General features: G+C 61.6%; 1 protein-coding gene across 6 annotated transcripts in view; it reads right to left on the bottom strand.

Annotated features, from left to right (window-relative positions):
• Positions 1-328: 328 nt before the first annotated feature.
• Positions 329-23,617, bottom strand: part of SCRIB (scribble planar cell polarity protein) — a 36,917-nt gene continuing 13,628 nt past the window's right edge. The window contains exons 11-41 of one of the 6 annotated variants that reach the window (XM_039364619.1): positions 19,528-19,694; positions 19,293-19,426; positions 18,969-19,085; positions 18,209-18,454; positions 15,084-15,371; positions 14,432-14,494; positions 13,196-13,285; positions 13,019-13,096; positions 12,405-12,710; positions 12,131-12,211; positions 11,525-11,782; positions 11,281-11,391; positions 10,933-11,109; positions 10,712-10,828; positions 10,252-10,440; positions 10,049-10,168; positions 7,904-7,996; positions 6,878-6,934; positions 6,717-6,767; positions 6,265-6,390; positions 5,954-6,064; positions 5,820-5,870; positions 5,567-5,732; positions 4,894-5,077; positions 4,189-4,377; positions 3,959-4,098; positions 3,819-3,856; positions 3,265-3,339; positions 2,242-2,344; positions 1,742-1,796; positions 329-1,426 (exon numbers count right to left, since the gene is read on the bottom strand). In XM_039364619.1, coding sequence (XP_039220553.1) covers positions 1,345-1,426; positions 1,742-1,796; positions 2,242-2,344; positions 3,265-3,339; positions 3,819-3,856; positions 3,959-4,098; positions 4,189-4,377; positions 4,894-5,077; positions 5,567-5,732; positions 5,820-5,870; positions 5,954-6,064; positions 6,265-6,390; positions 6,717-6,767; positions 6,878-6,934; positions 7,904-7,996; positions 10,049-10,168; positions 10,252-10,440; positions 10,712-10,828; positions 10,933-11,109; positions 11,281-11,391; positions 11,525-11,782; positions 12,131-12,211; positions 12,405-12,710; positions 13,019-13,096; positions 13,196-13,285; positions 14,432-14,494; positions 15,084-15,371; positions 18,209-18,454; positions 18,969-19,085; positions 19,293-19,426; positions 19,528-19,694 — 4,063 coding nt within the window. In that variant the 3' untranslated portion in view covers positions 329-1,344. The remainder of the gene's footprint in view (positions 1,427-1,741; positions 1,797-2,241; positions 2,345-3,264; positions 3,340-3,818; positions 3,857-3,958; positions 4,099-4,188; positions 4,378-4,893; positions 5,078-5,566; positions 5,733-5,819; positions 5,871-5,953; positions 6,065-6,264; positions 6,391-6,716; positions 6,768-6,877; positions 6,935-7,903; positions 7,997-10,048; positions 10,169-10,251; positions 10,441-10,711; positions 10,829-10,932; positions 11,110-11,280; positions 11,392-11,524; positions 11,783-12,130; positions 12,212-12,404; positions 12,711-13,018; positions 13,097-13,195; positions 13,286-14,431; positions 14,495-15,083; positions 15,372-18,208; positions 18,455-18,968; positions 19,086-19,292; positions 19,427-19,527; positions 19,695-23,617) is intronic. The other 5 variants (XM_039364620.1, XM_039364621.1, XM_039364623.1 and 2 more) reach the window with 5 other exon arrangements.

Genomic DNA, 23,617 nt, shown 5'->3' with positions numbered 1-23,617 from the left:
CGGAAGCGGGGGAGGGGTCCCCCCTCCGTTGGGGTCTCTGCCCACGGAGGGATCAATGCCAAGCCCTCCTCACCTGTTCTACATCTGCCCACACCGGGCCCTTAAGCCCCCCCCCCCGGCATTTCTGCCCCCGGCTACCCCTCCACAGCTTTGGGTCTCATTCCTTTTGAGGGTTACCTTAAAGCAGCCCAGATGTTCTTTACCATCCCTCCTGGAAGGCAGCCCCCCTCCAGTTGGCCTCCTTTGGGGAGGGGGATGCTGCTAATTTTGCAGAGGGAGGGAGGGAGAGCAGCCCTGGGGCCGGCTAGGTCAAGGAAGGATCCAGGGCTCTAAAAGGTAAACTAAACTTTATTATCATTGAACCACAAAATAGACTTCTTTGGTTGTACAAATGTCACTAGTTACAGTCTTGATCTCCCCCGGACTCCCCTGGGGGAGGGGGGAGGAGAGATGGATCACAGCCCAGCACCTATAAGTTAGTTAGCCACGGAAACCCTGCCTGATCACTCCCCAGCTGCTCATTAAAAGCAAATGCTAAAATTAGTTTAAAAACAAGAAGCTCTAAGGAGGGGGGGACCTCGGAGGAGAAGCCGCCTTCATAGCTGGAGAAAAAGACACAGCCCCCCCCCCGCTACCTTCCCAAAACCAAGCATGGGCACTCCTGTTAAAATGAGCCTCCCTAGAGAGCTGGCCGGAGCGATGCCCCGTCCTGTGGGCACCTGGCAGCCTGCCCGGTGAGGGCCAGCATTGCCCCTCACCCCATCCCCAGCTCCACCAGCCAGGCCGTGAACCACCGATTGCCACAATCGCAATCCTGGGACTCCCCTGGAAGCCCCCCCCCCATTATTCCAACCCCCAAGCTCTGCTTTGCCACGCCTAATGCCACTAGCCCGCCCCACTCGGCTTCACCTTCTCTACTCTGCCTGGCAGGGCGGCGCCCAAACGTTGCCCCACTTCACCAGCAGGTGCTGCTGGGGTCCCAAGGTGGGGGATAGGCACGGGGGCCCCACTGCTGGTTGGTTACGCCCGGCAGGTCTCCGGCGACCACGGCTGATGCCGAATGGAAACAGTTTCGTGGCCGTCCTCCACCCACCCGCTATTTACAGACCTCACATCCCATCGGTTCCCCTCACCCCCAATGCTCCATCTCCGATTTGTCACGACCTGCCCCAGTGCATTGCAAGCAGGTCCACAGCCCCACGGTCCATCAAGGCGGCCAGCGGCCTCACACCCCACTCCATCATCCCCTTGGCCTGGCTGTGTCCATACAGTCTCCAAGGACTGGAGTGTTATGTCGGGACCGCGGCTTCTAAGCTGTGTTGGGCCTGCTGGAGGTTGCGCTCGTCACCAAACAGCCCCAGCTCCTGGCTCGCAGAGGGGCCGTGGGTCATCAAGGGCTCCGGGGTCCCACCGTGCTCCTGGCGCCCTGAGGGGAGGAAAGAGAAGTCAACCTGCTCTTCAGCCAGGCGCCTTCTGGGAACGTGGTCCTCGCTCCACAGGCGGAGTGCGAAAGGCAGGAGGACTCTGCAGGAGCCCCCCCTTCCCTGGGACCAGGACCTGCAGGCTGAGGAGGAGGGGGAACAGCGGGGGGGGGGCTGAGCCGCCAGACCTGAGGGCAGGAAGCTGGCTGAGCATGGCCTTGGGGGGTCCTATCCTCTTGTGCAACGGCCCAGCCACGCGTTCCCCCTTCTTGCTGAGACAAAGCAGTCCTGGGCTGCAGAGAGGCTGGCCATCTACCCACCTGAGCTGCTGTCGAGGCTGCCAAAGCGCTTGCAGGACTCTCGCCCATCCGGAGTCTGCAAGAACAGAGGAGGGTGAGGCACCTGCCTGCCTCCCCCTTGCTGGGGGTGGCCAGAGAAGGGGGCCCCCAAGGAGGAAAGAGCAGGAATCAGGGGAAGGCGCGTGCTGGCCGCAGGGATGGAGGGGTGGGACGAGGGTCCGGGGGGGCTCTTTTAAAGAGGCTGCTAGAGACTCAGGTTAGGGTCCTGCACCAGAGGGCCGAGAAGCCCTGGCCAGACCACGATTCGCGTGTCCCCCCCCAACCGCCACCTGCCATCATGGGGCTCGGCTGAGTGGCACGGAGGAGAGAAGGGGAGAGAGAGAGAGAGAGAGAGAAAGGAAAAAGAACGGAAAGGGCCGGCAGGAGGAAATGGAGATCCTTCCATGCTCTCAGGAAGCAGCCGTGCCCCCCAGCCCCCCCCTCCTCCTCCTCCTCCTGAGGAGCCTTACTCAGCCACTCACAACTTGGGGCACTTCCTCCCATCCAGGGGCGGCGTGCCATCCAGCCCCCCCTCAAATCAGCAGGGAGGAAAGGGGCTGGCATCACTGGCACTCCATTCAGCATCTGTTGGGGGGGGGGTCAGAGTGAGGCCTGTCTAGTGCAGTGGGTAAGGAGCTTAGTTCGAGTCCTGCCCAGGGCTCCAAGCCACTTCCTCAGGGGCTGCCGAGAGAAAGTGGCAGGACTGGCCCAGGTAGCAGCCAGGCGTCAATGCTGACTCCAAGTCTCTCTCTCTCTCTCTCTCACACACACACACAGTTTCAAGGCAGGGATCGGTGGCCCTTCCCCCTCTCCTACTGGCAGAAAAGCAGCCCCTTCTCAGGGGTCCCGTCCTTCCATGCTTCCCGCCAAGTGGCCACCCTGCTGCCCCTCTGCTGGCTGTCAAGCCAGGGAAGCCACATACAAACACACCCACAGCAGCACACGTAGTTCACCAGGCGAAGGAAAGGCTTGGCAAAGGGGGCAACAGGCCACGGAGCTCAATGGAGCTCACGGTCTGTGCAGGGACCCCGAGGGAAGAAGGGGGCCTTGACGGACTATCCCCCCCGGGGGCCCTGCGCCCAGGGTGCCCTGTCCAGCCCCATTCACCCCCTTAGGAAGAGCCAGGGAGGTGGGAGAAACGCAGGGGAGGGGGGGCAGCCAAGCTCCTTCCTGGGAGAAAAGGCCGGTCGGTGAGAGGGGTCAAGGGCCACCTGGCCTGGGGAGAGCGGGCAGCAGCAGCCCCAGGGCGATGGGCAGACCAAAGCGCCTCCTTAACCCCTGGGGTCCCTTGACACAGGGTGAGGTGGTGGCTGCTTAATAAATGGGCAGAGGGCAAAGGGCCTCTCTGGGCTCCGGGCTACATTGGGGGGGGGGGCTCAAACCTCCAGCTGCAGAGAGGGAGCACCTCTTGCTGCCAAGCACCCCAGAGGCCCCAGGTGGGCTTCGGCACCCCCTCTTGGCAGAGGGGAGCTTCCTGACCATGTCCCGCTCCGTGCAAATTGTACCTGGATGTCATATACAGGTTTGGAAGAAGGAATGGCCGCAAATTCCCTGTAGAGGAACTTCTTTTCAGGCAGAGACTGGAAGGGCCGGCGGGGAGGGCCGGGGGAGAGGGAAGCAGAGAGAGAGAGAGAGAGAGAGAGAGAGAGAGAGAGAGAGAGAGACAGACAGAGACAGAGACAGAGAGAGAGAAAACAAGAGTGACCAGTGCCCGGGAAAGCAGGAGACACCTCTGCCCAAGGAAGCCTCACTTGCTCCAGGGAGAGGAGAGTGGGGCTCCTCTAGCTGCCTTGGGCCTGGGCCCCTAGGTGCCCCCCCAGACCCCAGAGCGCCTTTCTCCTGCCCCAGGTGCCCTCCTGGCAGGGGGTGAAGGAAGACACCGCTGCCCGGCTGCAGAACGGATTTCCTGCGCTGGGGGGGCTGGGGGGCAGGGGGCCAGCAGCGCAGGAGAGCTAAGGGACAGGAGTCCTTTCCAGATGGGGCCCCCAAAGTGACCGTGCCACGCAGTGCCTGGCACCCCTCCCAGGAGCAGCCTCTCTGCTGCGTAGGCGTCTCCTACCAGCCGGCCTGGCGAAACTGCGACCCAGGAAGCGCCGTCTGCAAAAGAGGGTTGGGCAGAGGAGCTTCAGAGACAATTGCCGCCACCTCCCCTCCCCCTCCCCCCCGCAGTGCCAACGTCCATCAAAAGAGAAGACGCACCCTCCAAGGGCGTGGGGGAGGGCGTGGGGGCCGGGGAGGGCGACTCTGCCAGCTGCTCCAGCGTGCCCCGCTTCTTGTTCTCCCTGGACCTGGCAATCACCATCTGGGCCTTGAGGGCATCCTGCTCCAGGGACTTCATTCTGCCGCAGGGAAAAAGAGCCATTGGGGGTGCTGTGGGTCCTGCCTGGGAACCCCCGCCAGGCCCTCCAGCCGCTCCCCCCGACACCTACCGTGCTGCTCGCCACATGGCCCGCTTCTCCGCTTCCAGGGCTCGGCGCTCCGCCGGGGAGAGCTCCTTCTCTGGGGCGGCCAGCAGCTCCGGGCTCTGCATCCGCAGGCGCTCCTGGTGCCGCCGTTCGGCTTTGGCTGTCCGGACCGGCACCCCCGGCTCCCCCCCTCTGGCGCAGACGGGACTCATCCTGTCAGAGGGAGGCTGAGGCTCAGCCCGCGAACCCCCTCCGCTCCCTCCTTCCCTCCTGCTTGCTCAACCAGAGGAGGCGGGGCCGAGCCCTCCTCCTCCTTGGGGGCCGTTGGGTGTGTTGGGGTCCAGGAGCCTGGAAGGCGCAAAGGAGGGCTGGCCACAGCCAGGGTCTTCCGGACAACACCCCAATGGCACCACAAGTCCAGAAAAGGTTTCCAGGATGCCCCCTACCCCAGAAAGAGGCAGGGAAGGGGGACGGACCCCAGGAGCCAGCACTGGGCCGGGCACACCTCTCGGGGCCGGTATGGCGGCTCTCCCTGCCATGGATGTGGCAGCCACCTTGCCAGGGCAGTCTGGAAGAAGAGTGGCGCCCCTGCCACCCAGCCCCAGAGCGAAAGGGGGAGGGCTGTCTTGGCAAGAGAGAGGCCCGGCCCTGCCGTGGGGCCCCCTCCAGGCCAGACCCACTCTGCAGGGCTGGCACGCTTCAGAGGCAACGGCTGGGAAGGGAGCTCACCAAGCGGTGGGGGAGAGATTGTTCCCGTTCTGCTTCTCAACTCTGTACTCAACGCCTTCGATGAAGATGCTGGAGGGGCCGCCCATGCCTGGGGGGGGCTGGCCGTGTGCCACCTCCTCCCCCTCTTCATCTTCCTCCTCCTCCTCCAGCAGCTGGGCTCGCTTCTGTTGCAGTTTCCGAGCTGCTGAGAAAGAGATGGGGGGCTGTCAAAATAGGGACCCCCCTCCTCACAGCCTCCTCCTTGGAATAGGAGGTCCCCTGAATTTCACCCAACCAGCAGCTGGACGGGGCAGGGACGGAGGCTGCCACATGTGCAGGGAGGGACTTGAGAGAGCAGTCGAATGAACACACTACACAATCGCAAGGGAGAAGCACCCCAGATGAAACGGAACCGCTGGGCTTGTCCTCTGCCTGCCCCTCCAGAGCAGCTCCCAAAAGGCCGGCTGCAGAGACCAGATCCAAGCCCCACCCCAGATCAGCAACCCCCCCCCCCCCGCTGCTGGTCCAGTGAGACCTGCTTTCCCCCAGGGACTCAGGGGGTTGGGTGGGAAAAACCAGCTAGATGGGCATGGAAGCAGTTGGAGCGCAGCCCCTCAGCCCCAAGGAGTGGGCAAGGGAGGGGCTCACCTCGGCCAGAAGGACTCCGCCCCTGCCCCCCCCACCCCAGCCCCACCTTCCTCCTCCTTCATTTTCTTCAGGTCTTCCTCCCCGACCAGGGAGACTCGCTTCAGGGGTTTCTCGGCAGGCGGTGGCTGCTGCTTCAGCTCCAGCTCGAAGTACTTCTGCCTCTCGCGGAAGGTCCGCTGCTCCGGGCTGTGCGGGCCACCTGGCCATGGGGTCTGTGGGGCAGAGGCACGAAGACGTGTGGGGTCAGCTGGGTTCAGGTGCCCTGCCCTGACGCCGCTCCCACTGCCTGTGCGTCGTACCTCGGAAGAGACGGGCAGTGCCTGCTCAAGGCTCCTCTGTCCCGGCAGCTCCTGTGGGGGGGAAGGGGCAGGACACGGGGTGAGCACGGCACAGGCCAGGGCCGCAGACCCCCCCCAGGCCCAGCCCACCTCACCTCCAGCTCCAAGGGCAGCTGCAATCCCGGGAGGGCGGCCAAGGCCCTGTAGGCCTGCTTGGCACTGACAGGGAGGTCCTCCCTCGGCGAGAGGGGTCTGGACTGCCGAGGCTGTGGGGAGAATCAGAGGGAGGCAACTGACTGGCCGTGGGGGGCACCAAGGCTCAGGGAGCCCCCACCAGAGACTGCCCGGCTTCTGCTGGGACTCCTGCGGTCCCTGCGCCCTGCCTCTCCCGATGGACGGGGGGCCTCTGAGAGAGCAGAGGGGAAGGCAGGCAGGGCAAGGAGGGCGGCGTCTCCTGAGGACTCACCAGACCGTTGGGGCCAGAGGTCAGCTCAGGCTGCTGGATAGGGCTGGGATTGTCTTGGCCCTCCGCGGGGCTCAGGGCTGAGGTCAGGCGCAGGCGAGAGACTGGCTGAATTCTCCCGGGCTTGGTCTGCATGCACATCAGAGAGAGGAGCGGGTCAGAGGGCAGCCTGGAGCAGGCCAAGGCCAGGAGCAGCTCAGACCAAGCGGGAGCACCGAGAGCCGATCCGGGAAACAGACGGGCCTCCGTCTAACAGCCCTTCCGGCCTCCAGATTTCAGGGCTCATCCCCAGACTGGCTGCTCAGGCTCTGTCTGGGAGGCCTCTTCCCCCCCCCCCATGTTGCACACTGACCACATGTTGTCGTAAAGTAGGGGAGTTGCTTCCCCCCCAAGCAGGACAGAGAAGCTGGGGGAGAGGCACCAACTGAGGAGGGCACCAACTGAGGAGCACTTACAAAACGTGTCTCTTTGCCCACCAGGCAGAAAGGCCGGGACAGGGCCGAGCACTAGAGAATGACCAGGCCAGAGAAAGAAGCAGAGAGAGAGAGAAAGAGAGAGGCTGACCGGCTGCAGGAGCAGCTGGCACAGACTGGGCCTCTCCCCAGAGCCTCCCTACCTGTTGGCTGCTGGGAGGCTCTCGCCGGCCGGACTCGGCTTCCCCCACTGCCAGACCCTGTAAGAGAGGAAGGAGGCGGCCATCAGAAACCCCCCCCCCAACTGTGCGGGAGGGCTGCTTCCCCTTGGAGAGACCTCAGGGTGGGCACAGCTCCCTGAACCATTTGCCAAGGCAATTCCCGGCTGCACGTTCTCCATGCAAACATCCAAGAACTTTTTTTTATTTGCTTATTAAAATTATACACTGCCCTTCTCACTACGCAAGGCCGCTTGCAGATCCCATCAGGCAGGGAGAAGAGCATGCTCTCTGAAGCGCCTCAGCTGAGGGACGCCAGTTGGCGGGCCTGGAAGGTGGGGGTCTTTTCTGCCCCAGACAACGGTCCTCCCCCCCACCCTTGGCTGGTTTTTCGTGCATCCTTAAAGGTCCGAGTGTGTGCAGGGAGCCATTTCTTGCTTAATCCAGTGATTACAATGGGTGCTTTTTCTCAGCTGCTATATATATTTTAATTTCTGTATTGCTGAAATTGATTTATTTTTAAAATGTTATTCACTGCCCAAAGTTATTTGGAGAGATAGACAGTCATACAAATTGAACAAACAAGCATAAGTAAGTAAATTTAATTGGATGGACACGTGGCAACCACTGGCCTGCCCATCCTGTCCTGTCCACTCCACAGGGCATTTGCTCAAGACTGGATTATTTCCTGACGTCCAGATGGGTGCTGAACCTAGTCGATGGACGTAACATTGGCTCACCCTGCCCTTTAGGAGGCTGCTGATCGGGGCAAAAGAAAGATCCCCGTTGACCTGCCCACCCCGGTGGCAGAAAGAGGGACCGAGGAAAGACCCCCCTCTGCTCGGAAGTGGGCTCTAGGGCTGCCCCCTTCCATCAGCCGGAGACAACGAGCCCCGGGACCCCTCGTGGAAGGAACTGACCATGGGAGTGGGGAAACCTGGCCCCATCCACACCCACAGCCAGGGCAGGCTTCCCCCACCCCCGCCCCAAAGGAGCGCGCCTGTCACTCACGCCAACGGGGCCTTTCTGGAGACGGCCGCTGCTGCTGGGCAGGGCTGCCAGGGTGCGGTAATCCAGCTGCAGGATCTCTGCGCTGCCCCTGTCCTGGGGAAGGAAGCGGGGAGGGTCAGGGCTAGCTCTGGCCTCGCAGGGCACAAGCAGTCCCAGCGAGCAGTCCCCCCCCCCCGGAGGATTCTGGCCTCGGGTGGCCCCACAGATGCCACAGAGGATAACGCAGCCCCTCGGCAGCCCCAGCAGTGCTCAGTGCCAGCAGAATGGGCCCATGGCCAAGGGCAGAAATTGGGGGCCACCAGCCACCGGGTGTCCCCAGATCCTTGGAGAATCCTCTCTATGCCAGTGGGGATGCCTGGGGAAAGCGGGCAACGTCCCTGCTGGCTGCCCCGACCGGCTGAAGCTGAGGGTCTCCCCCCGGCCTTGAGGAAGTCCTTTAAAGCCCCCCGGCCTCTCCATGCTGGAACTGGGGTGCTGCCCTCCACAAGCCCCCCAGCCCCTCCCCTCAGCTCCCTTCTGGGTCTTACCTTACAGCAATTGCAAGATTCCCCACCCCCTAAATGCGCCACATTGGCAGCAAAACTGGGGGTCCTGTGACCTCAGACCCCTCAGAGGAACAACCGAGAGAAAAGTGACCGGGGAGGGGGGCGAAGGAGCTTTGGGGGCACTTAGGAACTAAAACAGGCATCTGTCTTACTTAAAATTCCTGCAAAATTGGGAAAAAGCAAGTTATGGAGGAGGGATTGCTTTCCGCTCATCAAAGATGCCTCTAAATTCCAACTCTTCCCAGATGTTTGCAGGTTAAACAGTTGCTCGGCAGCCATTCCAGGCTATGACAGACCTCCTCTACTTATGCCCGTTCCAAATTTATGACATTCTCCCCCCACCCCGCAGTCAAGTGCCCATATTTAGGGCACTTGGCAATCAGATCGCACTGATGCTGATCATGTGACCTGCTATTTCCCCCCCCCCCCTGGAAACTGTTTACTTCCGGCTTCCTAGGAAAAAAATTCCCCACAGCAAACAAGGGGTTTGCTTAATGGCCATGGCACCTGCATAAAAGGAGTCACAAAATCCACGAGCCGCTTTGTGACCTTCATGACTCGCAACAGCCAGCTGCCAATTCCAGCTGTTACTGGGGGGGGGGCGCTTGGAAGTCCCTCTCTGTGGCTCCCCTTCAGGTACCCAAACATGGCTGCCCCCCCCAGGCCGCTCTGCCCCCGCCCAGGCCCTGGCCCACTGAGTCCTCCTCAGCCCCCCCCCGCCAGCCTCAGGGGGACGAGCAGCAACTCCCCCAGTCCCCCCCTCCCATAAGCTGAAGGCAGCCAGGGCTGCAACTGGGACAACTGGCTGAAAACAAGTGTGGCCAAATTGCTGGCAAGAGAGTAGCTCCCCCCCCCCCGGGCAAGAGAAGCGGCACAGAAATTTAACAAATAAATAAAAGAGGAGGGGGCAGGTACAACACTAGCAAAGAAATCAATCAGTGTTGGCCTTTAAGGAAAAATTACTAGATTTGGGGGAGGGGGGGGGTCTTGGCAAAAAAAGAAAGGAAGCTGGAGAGGTTTTCCTCCTTTTTCTATCTTGGTGGCAATGATGGTGGTGGTGGCCATTTAGGGCTGCCCAAAGCAGTTCGGCCTCGATGCCAGGCCTGGAAGGGGAGATGGCGCCTCACTGGAAGTTGTGCCCCCCCAGAGGACAAGAGGCAGCCAAGAGGGAAGCCCAGGGAGGCAGAGCTGCCTTCCTCCCACTCCCCCCCCCTCACAGCTGAAGGTCAGTGGAAGAACGGCCAACCCCCCAGCCCCTCCCCTTGGCCTCTGCTTCTCAAGCCAAGTGGACAGCTGGGGACCCACCCACTCGTGTCTCAGGCGAGTGGAAGAGCCCACTACTGACCTGCCCAGGGCTCCCGGAGACCAGCTGCCATTAGAGACCCCCCTCCCCATGGCCCCCTTTGGCTGCGCCAGCACAAGGCTGGGGGCAGCTTCTGTGCACAGCAGGGCCTGGGGGGGGGGTCCAGCAGAACCGGACCAGCAAGGAGCCGGGCGGGGAGGCAGGAGGGTGCTGCTTCCTCCTCCCAGGGATGGCGCCCTTGGGGTCCCCCGCCCTGCCCTGGAGCCTCAGGAGCTGCCCCACTCCTCCTCCTCCCACCTTCTGAAGAAGGTCCGCCTCCTCTGGGCTGAGGTCCCGGTCAACGGACGAGATGCTCTCCAAGCTGTTCTTGCGCCCGATGCCGGCCGCAAAAGGGTTGGCGATGACTCCGGGAGACATCTGGGGGGTGGGGAGGAGGGGAGACGCTTTCAGCCGGGGCTTGGCCAGAGGGCGAAGGGCTGACGGGAGGGCAGGGCACCAACCTCAAGGACAGCCACGGCCTTGGGGTCAAAGCCCTCGCAAACGAGCACCAGCAGCCGGTCCCCCACGGCACGCAGGACCTGGACCGCCTCCGCGTGGGTCATGCCCAGAAGGCTCTGCTGGTTGACCTCCAGGATGCGCAGCCCCATCCTCAGCCGGCCATCGCGGGCCGCTGCCCCAGTGGAGCTGACCTGAAAGGCAGCGAAGCAGCGGGAAGGTGGCGGCACGCCTTCTCCCCGCCCCCTCCCCCCGGGGAGACCCTCAGAAGAGCACCCTTGCTCCAACTGGGGGGTGGGAGGGGAGGCTGCTGCTTTGGGTCTGGGGGCGGCTCTGCCACTCTGGACGCACTGGGTCTGCTCCGGCAAGGACAAGCCCAACGGATGCAGGGCTCTGTGAAGAGAGGGAGGCAAGGGCACCCCCTCCACCGCCCCAATTGCCCAGTCACAGAGAGCCTCGAGGTACCTTGGAGATGAAGATCCCCTCGTCGGTGGGGTCGAAGGGGTTCCCCGCGTGGCCCTTGGCGCCGCCTCGGATGCTGATGCCCAGTTTCTCTCCAGGCCGCTTTTCAATGGAGATCTCCTGCCAGCACAGAGACACCGGCGTCTGGGGGGGGGCGCTCCGTGGGGCAGAGGAGGCTCTCCAGCCTGGATCGAAGGCAGGGGTGGGGTGGTGAGCTTCCCTACCTCCATTCCGGGCGGGGGAGGGTCTCGCCTGACCACCATCTGCAGCTCTGGGGTGCTGGAGAGCAGAGCGCTGACCGCTTCCTGATGGGTCGCCTGGCGCAGATCGAGGCCGTTCACCGCCAGGATCCGGTCCCCCACACGCAGGCCGCTGCGGGAGGCCAGGCCACGCGGGATGACCTGCCCAAGGGGAGAAGGAAGGAGGCGGACCTGAAGGCCCCTCTGCGGCCCTTTCCCCTCTCCAGGGGGCAGTGACCGCCCTGGCTGCAGGGCACCCTCCAGGCCCTTCCACTGGGCACCTGAGCCAGGGCTGGACGGGGTGCGTGCGGGGCATGGCGCCAGCGTTTCTACCTTGGAAATGAAGACTCCTGGCTCGTGGATGCCAAAGGGGTGGCTGGAGTGGTCACTGCCTCCCACGATGCTAAGGCCAAGGGGCCCCCCAGCCTTGACCAGGCAGATCTCCTGAAAGCACAGACCGAAGGTTCCCTACGGTGACTGGGGGGCCAGCTGCAGCCGCCGGCATCCCCCAGCCAGGTGAGAGGGAGCCCAGTGGCCCCCGCCAGCCCAGAGTGGCCCCAGAACCCCCATCACCCACCTCAGTGGGGTACTGGCTCTCCGTGTCTTTGGGCAGCTGGCTCCTGGGGGGGCATGCTGCTGCTTCCTCCAGCGTGATCTCTCCTTGCGGGGGCAGAGGGGGTGGCGAGGGGGGCCGGGCCCCACATGGCCCCACAGGGAGGTCCTTCTCTTGGGGGGCCACCTCTCTTTCCACCAGCAGAGCAATGGTGGGTGGGGAGGCGGTCAGCAGCGCTACAGCCTGATCGTGCCGGGCTTCTGTCATGTCCACCCCATTGATCTACAACGGCCCCAATTCAGTGTCAGTGGAGGGGGAGGGCAAAAGGTAGGCTCGGGGTTCAAGAAGGGAGCCCGCTCTAGGCTGCCCCCAAGCGACCCACGGGGGAGGGACCTTCTATGACATGAGCTCTCCCCTCCACTGCTATTTGGGGTGGGGGAGAGGAGGAAAGGCCATTCACACCACCTAGCAGGGAGGATGGGGGGAGGCAGCCATCACGGCTATGGGGCAGGGGAGGGAATGGGGCCCACGCAGGGTGGGGTGAGGAGAAGCTGCTCTCTGGCTCAGCCAGAGGAGCCTTTCCAGAGCATCCAGTGGGGAGCCCCCCCCCACCCCAGCCCTTTCTCTCACCAAGATGACCCTGTCGCCCACTTGCAGCGTCCCTTCCCGGTGGGCAGCCCCCCCGTCTGCGATCCGGGAGATGAAGATGCCCTGCGAAGGAAGGGCCAGATCACTGACTGTCCCAGGAGGACCTTTTCCCCAATGAAGGGGGAGGGGAGGGGGCTCCGTCCGTCCATCCCGAACAGATTCCCCACATCAGCAGGAGCCGGGAGCAATCCTCCAGGGGAGGGAGGGGGGGGTCAAATATCACCAGCAGGAAAGGCTCCCCATGCTCTCCTCTCACCGTGTCCCCTGGCCGGTATGGGGTGGAGCCCTTGCCCCCGGCGATGCTGAAGCCCAGGCCCCGCTCGTTCCGCACCAAGCAGGCTGAGAGCCGCTCGGCTGGGGTGGCGTCTGTGGCCAAGTGCAGCCCTCCACGCCATTCCCGTGGGCTGTAATCATCTTCAGGCCGCAGCGGCGTCACCGTGACGGCGTTCTCGGGTTCCACCATCCGCTCCCGTAGCACGGTCATGGAGACACTGCTGCCCGAGCCCCGGAGGGCCTCCACGGCCACGTGGTGCTCAGCGCTGTGCAGGGACACCCCATTCACCTGAGAGGGGGAGAGCTCACTGAACAAGCACACGCAGACCCCGCTGCCCCCGAACCTCAGGCCCTGAAGGCAGCGAGGCCAGGGACGAACAGCCGACGGCCAGAGCGGAGCCAGCAGGGCCCCTGGGATGGGGTGGCCACCAGCCCCAAAGCCCTTTGGCCACGGCAGACACCCCTGTCCTGTTAGCTGAGGCAGCAGCCGGCGAGCACGGCTGATCCCTCCAAGACAGCGAGCAGGCGTGGGCCCTCTCCTCAAGGCAGGGCTGGTGCAACAGATACGCCCCCCCCCCCGCTGCCCTGGTGACCTACCTCCAGGAGCTTGTCCCCCACGCGCACCCCAGCCTGTGCCGCCGGGCCCTCCTCCGACACACGGGAGATGAAGATGCCCTGGGGGGAAGGAGGAGGAGGAAAAGCCTGTGGGGACTGGCTCCTCCCGCCAGCAGCTGCCCCGGGGCCACCCCCTGAAAGGCTGCCCCCGACCCTCACCTCATCGTCGCCCTTGTAGGGAGTGGAGCCTTTGCCCCCTGCAATGCTGATGCCAAGGCCGCCCGTCTGCCGCATGATCGTCAGAGCCAACTGGAAGCCAAGCAGAAGGGGGGCGGGGGGAACGGGACCGATGGGTGCAAGGGAGGGCATGCCTGCCCTCCTCCTGGATCAGCTGGAAGACACCCTCTCCCCAGGTGCCTGTCTGTTTCCTGGGGACTCTCCCCTTGGGAAGCTGCTCCGCACAGGACCCTATCCCTGTCCCTGTCCCCTCCTGACCCACGGCTTTGATTGGGACAAAGGCAGGGAGGCCGGTGGCGAGACCGGCTGGGCAACGGCCCCTTGGCCTCCTTGTGGCAGGAGCCACGTGGAACAACGTGGAGACCCACTAGAGATCAGAGGCACTCAAGGGGGAGGCCAGGAGGGGGAAGGGAAGAACCGGGGGCAGCCCTGGAGGAACAGAGGCCAAGCCAATCGGACAGACATTGGCACACCTTCCGCAGACTGCTCTGGGGTAGCCCCCCCGGCACACTCCCCGATGAGCGAAACCCCTCTCAAAACTCCCTCCGGCCACCCCCCTTCGCGGATGATGCCCAGAGCCCCCTGCCCGCTTAGCCAGCAGCTCCCCAGAGGACCCTCCAGGGCTGGAAGGGAAGCAGAGGAACAGAGACAGGAAAGCGGGGGGGGGATCAGAGCCCCAGGTGCTCAGGTGGAGGTAGAGAGCCATTCTGACCCAGAACCCCTTTCCGAAAGCAGGAGACAGCCCAGGGGCAGAAGCCCAGCTACCAACGCTGCAGCCGGGGGTGAAAGGCACGGAGAGCAGCAAGGGTCAGGGGAAGAGGGGCTGTCTGGCTGGAGCGGGATCCCAGGCCAGAGGGAGCAGTAGCGCAAGCCCACGGGGCTGCCCACGGGGCTGCCACGGACCTCTCAGGGATCACGAGAGCAGCCTGGCCTCTGCGGGCCCCAAGAGCAGCTGCAAAATGCTGGGCCCAGCGATGACCCCCAGAGCTTCCTCCTCCTCCTCCTCCTCCTCCTCCTCCAGGGAGGGGCTGTTCCCATCAGCCAGGAAAGTTTCCTGCCCCCTCCAGGCCCTTTCCTCCCTGAGGGGCTCAGCGAGCCCCCTCCCCAGCTCAGGCAGAGGAGAGGAGGGGAGAGGGAAGGAGGTGGCCTGGGAGCCCTGCTGGCAGCTCCCGCCAGTCCAGGGAGAGAGACAAACCCACCCGGGTGGGCGGTACAGACCTCTTCCTCCTCAATGCGAGCGGGCTCAATCAGCAGATTATTGGCTTGATCAAACGACACCCCCTGTTAGGACAGCAACCGGCAGAGGCGGAGGGCAGATTAGTGGGGAAGCCCCAGGCCACCACCAGGGAGAGGCAGGCAGGCAGACAGGCAGACCCCACCCAGCACCGAGAGACCATCACACCAGAGAGAGAGAAGGCGGGGAGAAAGCAAGAGCAGGCAGGGTGGGGGCTCCTCCCCCCTCCGGAAAAGGCCCTTCACCCCACCTCTTGGCAAGGCCTCCAGGCTGGCAGAGCAAGAGAGGGCCAGGCAAAGAACTGCACCCACCGGAGCCAGCATCAGCAGCTGGAAGCCCTGCGGCTTGTGGGATGCGAGGCGGCCAGCCTTCTCTGGGTCTGCGGCAAAGATGTCACGCCTTCCCCGGGAGGGCACGTGCCCCAGGGACTCCCCAGCAGGGAGAGCAACAAGCAACAGAGACCCCCACCCACATGGGGGAGCACAGAGTGACCAGGAGGGCCCCTCCCCACCTCCCAGCAGTCGAGCGGGTGAGCTCAATCCTGCCGGCGCGGCCAGGAGGACTGGGTCTCCCCTCCACACCCCTGCCCCGCCCCGCCTGCCCTGTCAAAACCCTCCCCCCCAGGAAGGCCCTCACCTTGACTGAGGGTGGGGCCGCTGCCCCCTCGCTGGCCACCTCTTCCTGGCCCCACCCTGCCTGCTCCGGAGTCTCCTCCTCCTCTTCCACCTCTTGGGGGCCCCCACCGGCCCCGAAGCCCTGCAGGAGGGCCACCACTGCTTCCGGGCGGGGCAGCTGAGCAATCCGGAAGTGCTTCTTGTAATGGGGCGTGTCCTTGCGGATGAGCCGCTGCTTCCCTGCAGGGAACTGGGGGGCCTCCTCGTCCTCACTGTGAACCAAGGTGTCTTCCGCAAAATGCACCGTGGGCTGCAAAGAGACACCCCCCAGCCGGGGCAAGAAGGGTCAAGCCAGCCCCTCCCAGCCTGGAACCAGGCCGTGGGCGGAAGCGTGTGGGGTGCCCTGCCGGCCAGTCTCCCCTTTGGGGCTGAAAGCCATGCGTGCGAGGAGGGAGGCAGGGGTCTCTTCTGCCTGGGAGACGCGGGTGGCTTCGAGCTGCTCATCTCAGCGTTCCAGTGATGCTGCCGCCCCCCTCTTCTGCCAGGCTCCTCTTGGCGGTTGCTTTTCCGCTGGCGTGCCCCCCCTCCCTGGGCACAGGGGTGAGCAGCCAGATAGAGCAGGGGAAGAGGGAGAGCTGCCATCGCCCACTCCCTCTCATTTGAAATGCCGCTGCTCTTTCTCCAACCCCTCGTGCCCAACAAGCGGAGAAGCCCCTCAAGTCAGCTGGCGGGACAACCTGGGGGCCGGGCCCTTCCCAGAGCCGAGGGAGCTGGCGGGCGAGAAGAGCCTGGCCGAAAACATCAGAGGCGGCTGTGCCTTCCCTTGCCCCAGTCCCCAGGCCTTTAAGGACCAATCTCGGCTGTAGGATGGGGGTTCTTGGCAGGGACCTCAGGCCCCTCCGCTCCAGGAGGAAAGGCCTCAGGGTGCCTCAGGAAAAGAGGCACGGGCGGCCCTCCCTCTCCATCGGTCTTCCCCCAGGCAGTGGGCTGGTTCTCCTGGCCGCGCTCTGGTTGTGGCTGGCTGGCTTTTGTGGGTCACCATTTGGGCAGCGGTCATAAAGCAGGCCCCTCTGCTGGTGCGGAAGAGGCAGGGAAAGGCCTTGGAGGAGCTGGGCAGGGGCAGCCAGGGGTCCCTACGCCAGGGCTTTTCAACCTTTTCACCCACTGTACCACTTTTAGGATATGGCAATATCCACATACCACCAGTTGCCTAGCACAGGGCTTTTCAACCAGTGGTACGGGTACCACCTGTGGTACATGGGCACCTGGCAGGTGGTACGCGGCCATCCTAGAAAAGTAGCGGGGGAGGGGAATGAGATGAACCGGTGGCAGCACCACACAAGCCTGAGCGAGACACGGCTGGAGCTGCAGGGCTGTCAGGGCTCAGCGGAAGCGCCAGGATCAGTGCCGCTTTCCAGCTGATCGGCGCTTCTTCAGGGCTGTCAGGGCTCAGTGGAAGTGCCAGCTGGAGCTTGGCGCTGATCCTGGTGCTTCTGCTGAGCCCTGAAGAAGCACCAATCAGCTGGAAAGCAGCACTGATCCTGGCACTTCTGCTGAGCCCAGAAGAAGTGCCGATCAGCTGGAATGTTGCAGCATCTCCAGGATCTTATGATTTACATTCAGATGCTTGGCAACTGATTCATATTTATGACGGTCACAGTGTCCCAGGGTCATGTGAAGAAACGTGTTGCAACCACCCAGCAGACGGGGGGAATAAAAACCAAACACCCCCCCCACCCCAGCCCGCTGCCAATCCTCAACAGAAATGCTCGCAACTATGAAAACTCAGACAGGAGGAAGAGCGCCATTGGGTGGGCAGGCAGGTATCCTGCTCGGCTGTGGCTTGGGGGGCACTTTGTTCAGTGCCATTGTAACTTCGAACAGTCACTAAGCAAACTGTTGTAAGTCGAGGACTACCTGTACTTTATCACTTTTTTCCTTTTTTCCTTTTTTTTTTGGTCATCAAGTTTTTGACACCTTGCTAGGTCAGGGCTTTTCAACCTTTTCACCCATTGTACCACTTTTAGGATATGGCAATATCCAAATACCACCAGTCCCCTAGCAGGGTGTCAAAAACCTGAGGTTTTCATTGTTGTGAGCATTTCTGTTGAGGATTGGTAGTGGGGGTGGGGCGGGGTGGGTATTTGGTTTTTATTCCCCCCGTCTGCTGGGTGGTTGCAGCAAGTTTCTTCACATGACCCTGGGACACTGTGACCGTCATAAATAGGAATCAGTGGACAAGCATCTGAATGTAAATCACAAGACCCTGGAGATGCTGCAACATTCCAGCTGATCGGTGCTTCTTCAGGGCTCAGCAGAAGCACCAGGATCAGCGCCGAGCTCCAGCTGGAGCCTGGCGCTGATCCTGGTGCTTCCACTGAGCCCTGACAGCCCTGCAGCTCCAGCCATCTCTCGCTCAGGCTTGTGCGGTGCTACCATTCCCTTCCCCCGCTACTTTTCTAGGATGGTCGTGTATCACCTGCCGTACCACTGGTTGAAAAGCCCTGCCCTATACACACACACACCGCTCTCCTTCCCCGCTCTGCTGCCAGCCGTGGGGGGACAGAAGGTGGAAGAGGCTGACCCCCACAGGATGTGTGGCTGGACTGGACACCCAGCTAAGCTTCTTAGCTCTTTCCCTCTTGGCAAAGCTTATCTGACTGCCTGATGCCAGCTGGGCTCTAGGCAGCTTGCAGAAATTCAGTCTTAAAAAGGAAGATGCAAATCAAACGTAGAAATTATGATTGTAGAAAAACTAAAGATAAAACTAAAGCTGGGGTGTCGTCACCCCAAGGCCTCCAAAAGAGGTGCGCTGTCACCAGGGCAGGGGGGGAGGGCTATGCCCGCTTCCGGTCACAGAAGAGCAGGACAGAAGCAGAGTGCTCCCAACATCGTGGCCTTCAGAGCCTGCTGGCTTGACCCTCTGCTTGACTCGTGCCTTTCCTTTGCCCGCTCCGCCCTACACTTGGGTGGCCGAGAGGCTTTTGGAGAGAAGAGGCGAGGTGCCCACCTTGTCCAAAAGGGCTTGGAAAGGCTGCCACTCAGGCTGCAGGCTGCCACAGTCTGAAGCTCCGGCCTCCCCTCGGCTCGGCCAGCAGCCCCACTCACAGCAGGCAGAGATGCCGCGGGAAGCCTCCCGGCTCCTACCTCGGAGTACTCCAGCTCCTCTTCCTGGTCCTCTCCCGTCTCCTCCGGCGTGGGCCTTTCCTCTGGTGGCGCCTGGCCTCTCTCCTCAGCTGCCAGCTTCCCTTCTCCCTCCGGCTGAGCCTCTGCCATGCCCGCCTCTGGCTGTGTTGCCTCTCTCCCCTCCTCTGGTCCGTCGCCGGCAGAGAGGGTGCTGCCAGAGACATGGGAGTCTTCGCTGCGGTTGGAGGCGGCACTCAGCCTCTTGCCCTGTGTGTGGGGGGGACGGTTGATGTTGGCAGCCCTGACGGCCCCAGGGACACCAGAGTCACCTTGGGACGCTTTCCCTCGGCTGCCTCCACTAGGCTGCACTGCCAGGAAAGGGAGGGTCGGTAGCAAAGGCTGGGGCCTGCGACCCACTCTTCCCAAACAACCTGACTGCTTTCAGGATCTGGGGAGAATAAGTTGGGAGGGGCTGGCAGGGAAACTTGCAGCTGCGACACCAAGACTTCCCCCTCATCCCCAATGTGAACGTGGCCCTCAGCTGCACGACAGCCTCTTCCCCTCCCACAGGGCCAATCCTTGAGGTCCCCACTTTGCTCCCTAAATGGCCAATTTAAAACGGCAGCCCTGAAGCGCAAGGCAAGGCCCAGAGGCTGCCTTCTTTGGCCTCTTCTCCAAGAGACCAGGCTGGTGAGGAGGTCGAGGTGCACGTGAAGCAGGGCCGAGCGGGCATCTCTTTGCTGAGGCCACCTGACTGCTGGCAGAAGCCCTCAGTGCCCACCTCAGTGTTACCGGAGTCCCGCCTAGCTGCCGTGGAGGCCTCACTGCGTCGCACTTCCATCCCCTTCTTCATGGACTTCAACTCGCTGGGGTGTGGAGTGGCCCTGCGCTGCAGCCCCTGCCAAAAGCATGGGGGGGGGGAGAGAAGCAGGCAGGTGAGGGCACAGCCAGGCTCCTCTGAGGCCCATCAGCTCCAGTTGCTCCCTCTAGGAAGCAGCGGGAGGATCACTTGCTCCCCCCACCCTCCCGGGCCAGGCCAGTGAAGCCTGAGGACTGAGCGGACACCCGCTCTGGCTGTCCAGCCCTGCTCCTCTCCGGCCATTACCCTCTTCTCGGCACCAGCTTCCTCCTCCTCCTCTTCCTCCTCCCTTTGAGGGTCCTCCAGGAACTGGATCACACTGACCCGGTTGGGATTGGCCTCCGCCCAGCTCTCATCCAGGCTGTTCTGCAGGAGGTTCTCTGCAGGGGAGACCCAGAGGGGGCGGGCAGTGAGGGCGAGCTGGGCTCCTCCCGCCCCCCCCCCCGCCCAGAGAGGCTGGGCCCCAGGGCCCCGTCACTACCTGAGCTGGGGGACGGCTGCTGGGGCAGCAGGTAGCAGGTGAGCACTTTCTCTCCCGTCTTCTCGTCCTCCTCGGCCTGGAACTTGAGCATGGGCTGCGACTGGTTCTCCGCCAGCCAGAGGGCCTTCAGGTGCAGGTTGGTCAGGGTGAAGGGCAAGTGCTGCAACCTGCGGCCATGGAAAGCCATCAGGGGGGTGGTCCCTTTGCCTTCCCCTCCCCCAGAAGCTGCCAGCTCAAATGGGGAGGGGACATGTCAAGCAAGAACATCCGATGTTAGCAGCAGCCAGAGCTGGACTCGGACTTTTCCCCCTGCACTTGGCGGGGAGGGGGGGCTGAGAGGACTCTGGGCAAAGCAAGTTCCCAGGAATAAGGTACCCCAGACCTCTCCCCACCCCCTTCCTTTTTGGTGGGGGGGCTGCCCGGTGTTGCTTGGACTCCAAAGAAAAGGGGCAGGGAGATTTGGGGCTGATCAACAGCAGGGCGCAATCCCAGAGCTGGGGGGAGCAGGACTGAGCCCAGAGCCTCTTATCCTGGGACCCGGAGCATGAGGAGTCCTCCCTCTCTCTCCACCCCATGGCCCCCCAGCACCCATGCCCCCTCTCTTGCTGCACCCCCTACTCCTCCCTAAGTGGGGCTCCTTCAACGAGCCCCCTTTCCCCTGACCTTAGGGGTCCTCTTGAGGGGGGCCTTCAGCCACTGGGAGCAACTTTCCCATAGGCTTCCCTGACCTTGGAATCGACTCTCCTGCCATTTGTTTTGGGGGGAGGGAGACATCGATATGCACAGCTGGCCCACCCTTGATCTCCGACAGCAGGGTGTCAAACTGGTGCCCCCCCCCCCGCTTCACTTGCAGGCCACATCCACCCCGGTACGTCACATGACACAACCGAGTTTGACCCCTGTGTCCTCCAGCCTGCCCTGCCCCTTCCTCCCTTCGGCCTCTGTCCCATGGATTAGGAAGAGCAAGCCAAGAAGAGCAGGTCCAGCAAGACTAGCCAGGAGCTTCCTGGAGGGAGCGGGCCCTCTGCTCTCTCTGAAAAGCACAACCTTCTCTTCTCCACAGTGAGAGCGGGACGTGTGCTCCCCCGGCGTGATGGCTCCCAGGGAAGCCCAAGGGCCGAGGTGAGGATCCGGGCAGCCCCTCCCTGTGGGAAAAGGGCATTTCTGCAGCACCGAAAGGATCGGCTCCCCAGGACTTAAGGCTTACTAGCAGGGGGCAGCGGCAGGAACCCTGGAGGGAGGGAGGGAGACTGGCTACTTGGCCTGAATTTACCAGCCACCCGACTGCGAAGGGACTCCGGGTTCCCAGGAATGCCGGCACTGCCCTCGGGGAGAACTGAAGGTGATCAGGTTAGCATTCCGAATTTCAGGAGAGCCAAGAGAAAAAGTAGTAAAGATTCCAAGGACAGAAATCCTGAAGGGCAAAACATTTCAGGAGGGTTGGGAAACTCTGAAAAATGGGAGACTCCGTGGCAAACAGGAGGAAAGGGGAGACTCCTGAGGAGACGGCCCGGCTGCTTTAGAAGCTCTGAGGAGCTTACACGAAAAGAACCATTTTTTAAAAAAAGATTTTGTTTAAACAAATTAGAAAAACCTTTTCAAACAGGTTTTTTTTTTTTAAAAAAAAAGCAAAACAGAATAAAAACACTGCCTCAGGAAATAGCCAGAATCGGTAAGGCTGGGGGTCAGGAAAGTTAAGGCTCAGTTGAGGCCTGCAAAGAATGCCAAAAATAACGGACAAAGAAGGCCTCTTTGTGCATGGGCAGGAGGAAGGTCAAAGCAAAGCCGCTCTGTCCTCTGGAGAAGAGGGAGAGAAAGGCTGGGCTGCTGGACTGCAGAGAGGCAAGAGGGGGCGCCCGGCTGACCTGGGTGGCTTCGGAACTCCTGGACTGGGTGGATTGTATCCTAGCTGGAGCTGGATGAATTTCAGAGCCGCTGGCGGAGAACAGAAGATGTGCCAGAAGACTGGAGAAGAGCTAACACTGGCCCGATCTTTTAAAGAAGGAAATAAAATGGACCCAGGAAACTTCTGAACAATAGCCTTGGGAATACCTAGGAATGAGCACCTGCGAAATTCCTAGGAGAGATCACCAAACGATGGATTTGCAACATTAAGAAAGAAACAGCGATGAGCAGAAGCTCATGCGGGTTTGTTGAAGACAGACTACGCCGGACAACTAGGATTGCTTTTCTTGACAAAGTGGCTAGAATAGCAGACCAAGGCTGTGCTGCCAATGTAGCGCACTTTGACCTCAGGAAGGCATTTGATAAAAGTTGACTACCGCATTCTTTCTTCTAAGATGGAATAAAGGGGAAGGACGGTCCCACTGCCAGATGGAGCTGGAGCTGGCCGAATCACCGGCGCCTGTTTCCATTAGGTGAACAGGAGGGGACTCACCAAAGGCACAGATGACATGCAGCCAGGGAAGGCTGTGAACACACCAGAAGACAAATTCAAGGTTCAAAAGCAGCACCGCAGACGTTAACACTCAGCCGTCTTAACGATACGGTTATATAAGGCCCAATACTTCAATAAGAAAAATCTAAAGCGCAGGTACCAGGCAGGCCACACCTGGCTGGGAAGTAGTAATACCTGTGGGAAGGACCCGGCTGTCCTGCAGGCCACGCGAGCCAACGCAATCTGGGGTTGCCTCAACAGGGGTGTAACGCTAAGATTGCAGGAAGTGACCCAGTGGTCAGAGTGCGCCTGGAATACTGACCTGGCTCTCGTGGCTACAAAATAAAGAGGCAGCGGAGGAACTGGGAAGTGCGCAGAGGAGGAGGAGGAGGGCGAGGGGCCGAGGTGAATCCCACCAAGAGCAGCTCAAGGTCTTGCTTACCCTTGGCCTGAAACAGAGAAACAGCGCTGAGGGGAGACACGGCAGCCGCCGTCCAGCCTTTGAGGGGCTGTCCCAGAAAAGAAGCCTGGGCCGCCCCCAAGGGCAAGATGAAGGCCCAGGAAGAGATCAGCTCAAAGTGAAGGGAATTCTCAGGCAGGGCACGGCGGGACCGCTGGCTTCCTGGTACTGCAGGGGCTCCAGCTGCTGAAGCTTTGAAACGAAGGCTGGGCAGGACTTGTCTGGAACAGTCTGAGGATCCCTACTGCCCCAGGCAGGGGGCTGGTCTAGAAGACCTCCCAGGTCATAGTTGAGAGAATGGGAAAAGAGAATGGGAGGTAGTATTGCAGGATCAGGCCCGTCCATGGCTCCCCACTCTTTTCCAATTTCTCACATACACACACACCAGCAGTAGACGACAAACACGGCTGCTGGGAAAGGATTGTGGAAGTGGAGCGGCATCTGCTGGGCCCGATTCTGCTCCCGGCAGCCTCTCCCAGGAAGGCCGGGCCCATCCTGAGGCGCTGGAAGGGCCCTCCGCTTCCAGGCCCAGGGAGGGCCACCTCACAGGGGATCCCGATGACCAAGGGGTGGGAGATGAGGGCCCTTCCAGGAAGAGCGCCTCCCTCAGGGACTCCCGTCCCTGCTTCTCAGCCTTTCCTTCTAGGCAACAGACACCCCGATTGGTTATTAGTCCACAATAACGACTTGCTTTTCCCATTTCATGTTGTGCTGTACAGGTAGTCCTCAATGTACGACTGTTCGTTTAGCGACAGTTTGAAGGCACTGATGACCATCACAGCGTCCCTGTGGTGATGTGGCTGCCAGTTGTAGCCGCTCAGCCGGCTCCCCATGATCCGGGTCAGTGGGTGGAGCCATGCGATTCGCTCGCCCCCTGCGGCACAAATGGCCGTAACATCAGGCATGGCCCACGGTGACTTGCTTAATGACCAGATCATTTAGCTTACGTGATTGTAAGTCAAGCACTGATGTCTTTTTTTACCCTGAGCTTCAGAGAGAACGTGTCCTGTTCAGCCCAATTCATTAAATAACCCAATGAACTCTTTTTCCCAGTCTTGGACAGGGAGGAGAAATTTATGCTTCAGAACCCCCTCGGAGCCAGATCATTTCCTTTCCATCTAGTGGTTCATTTGCATCCTGCTTTTCTAAGCAGCTTGAAAGAAATACCTTCCTCTGAGGTTCTCAAACATGTTTATTTCAGGCTATGGAGAATTTCATTTCCGGTTCTAGCA

This window comes from Crotalus tigris, unplaced genomic scaffold (assembly GCF_016545835.1).
Source record: "Crotalus tigris isolate CLP2741 ecotype Arizona unplaced genomic scaffold, ASM1654583v1 scf7180000019818.546109, whole genome shotgun sequence".
NCBI lineage: Eukaryota > Metazoa > Chordata > Lepidosauria > Squamata > Viperidae > Crotalus > Crotalus tigris.
The sequence above is the reverse complement of the archived record's forward strand: the minus strand, read 5'-3'. Positions and strand labels throughout refer to the sequence as shown.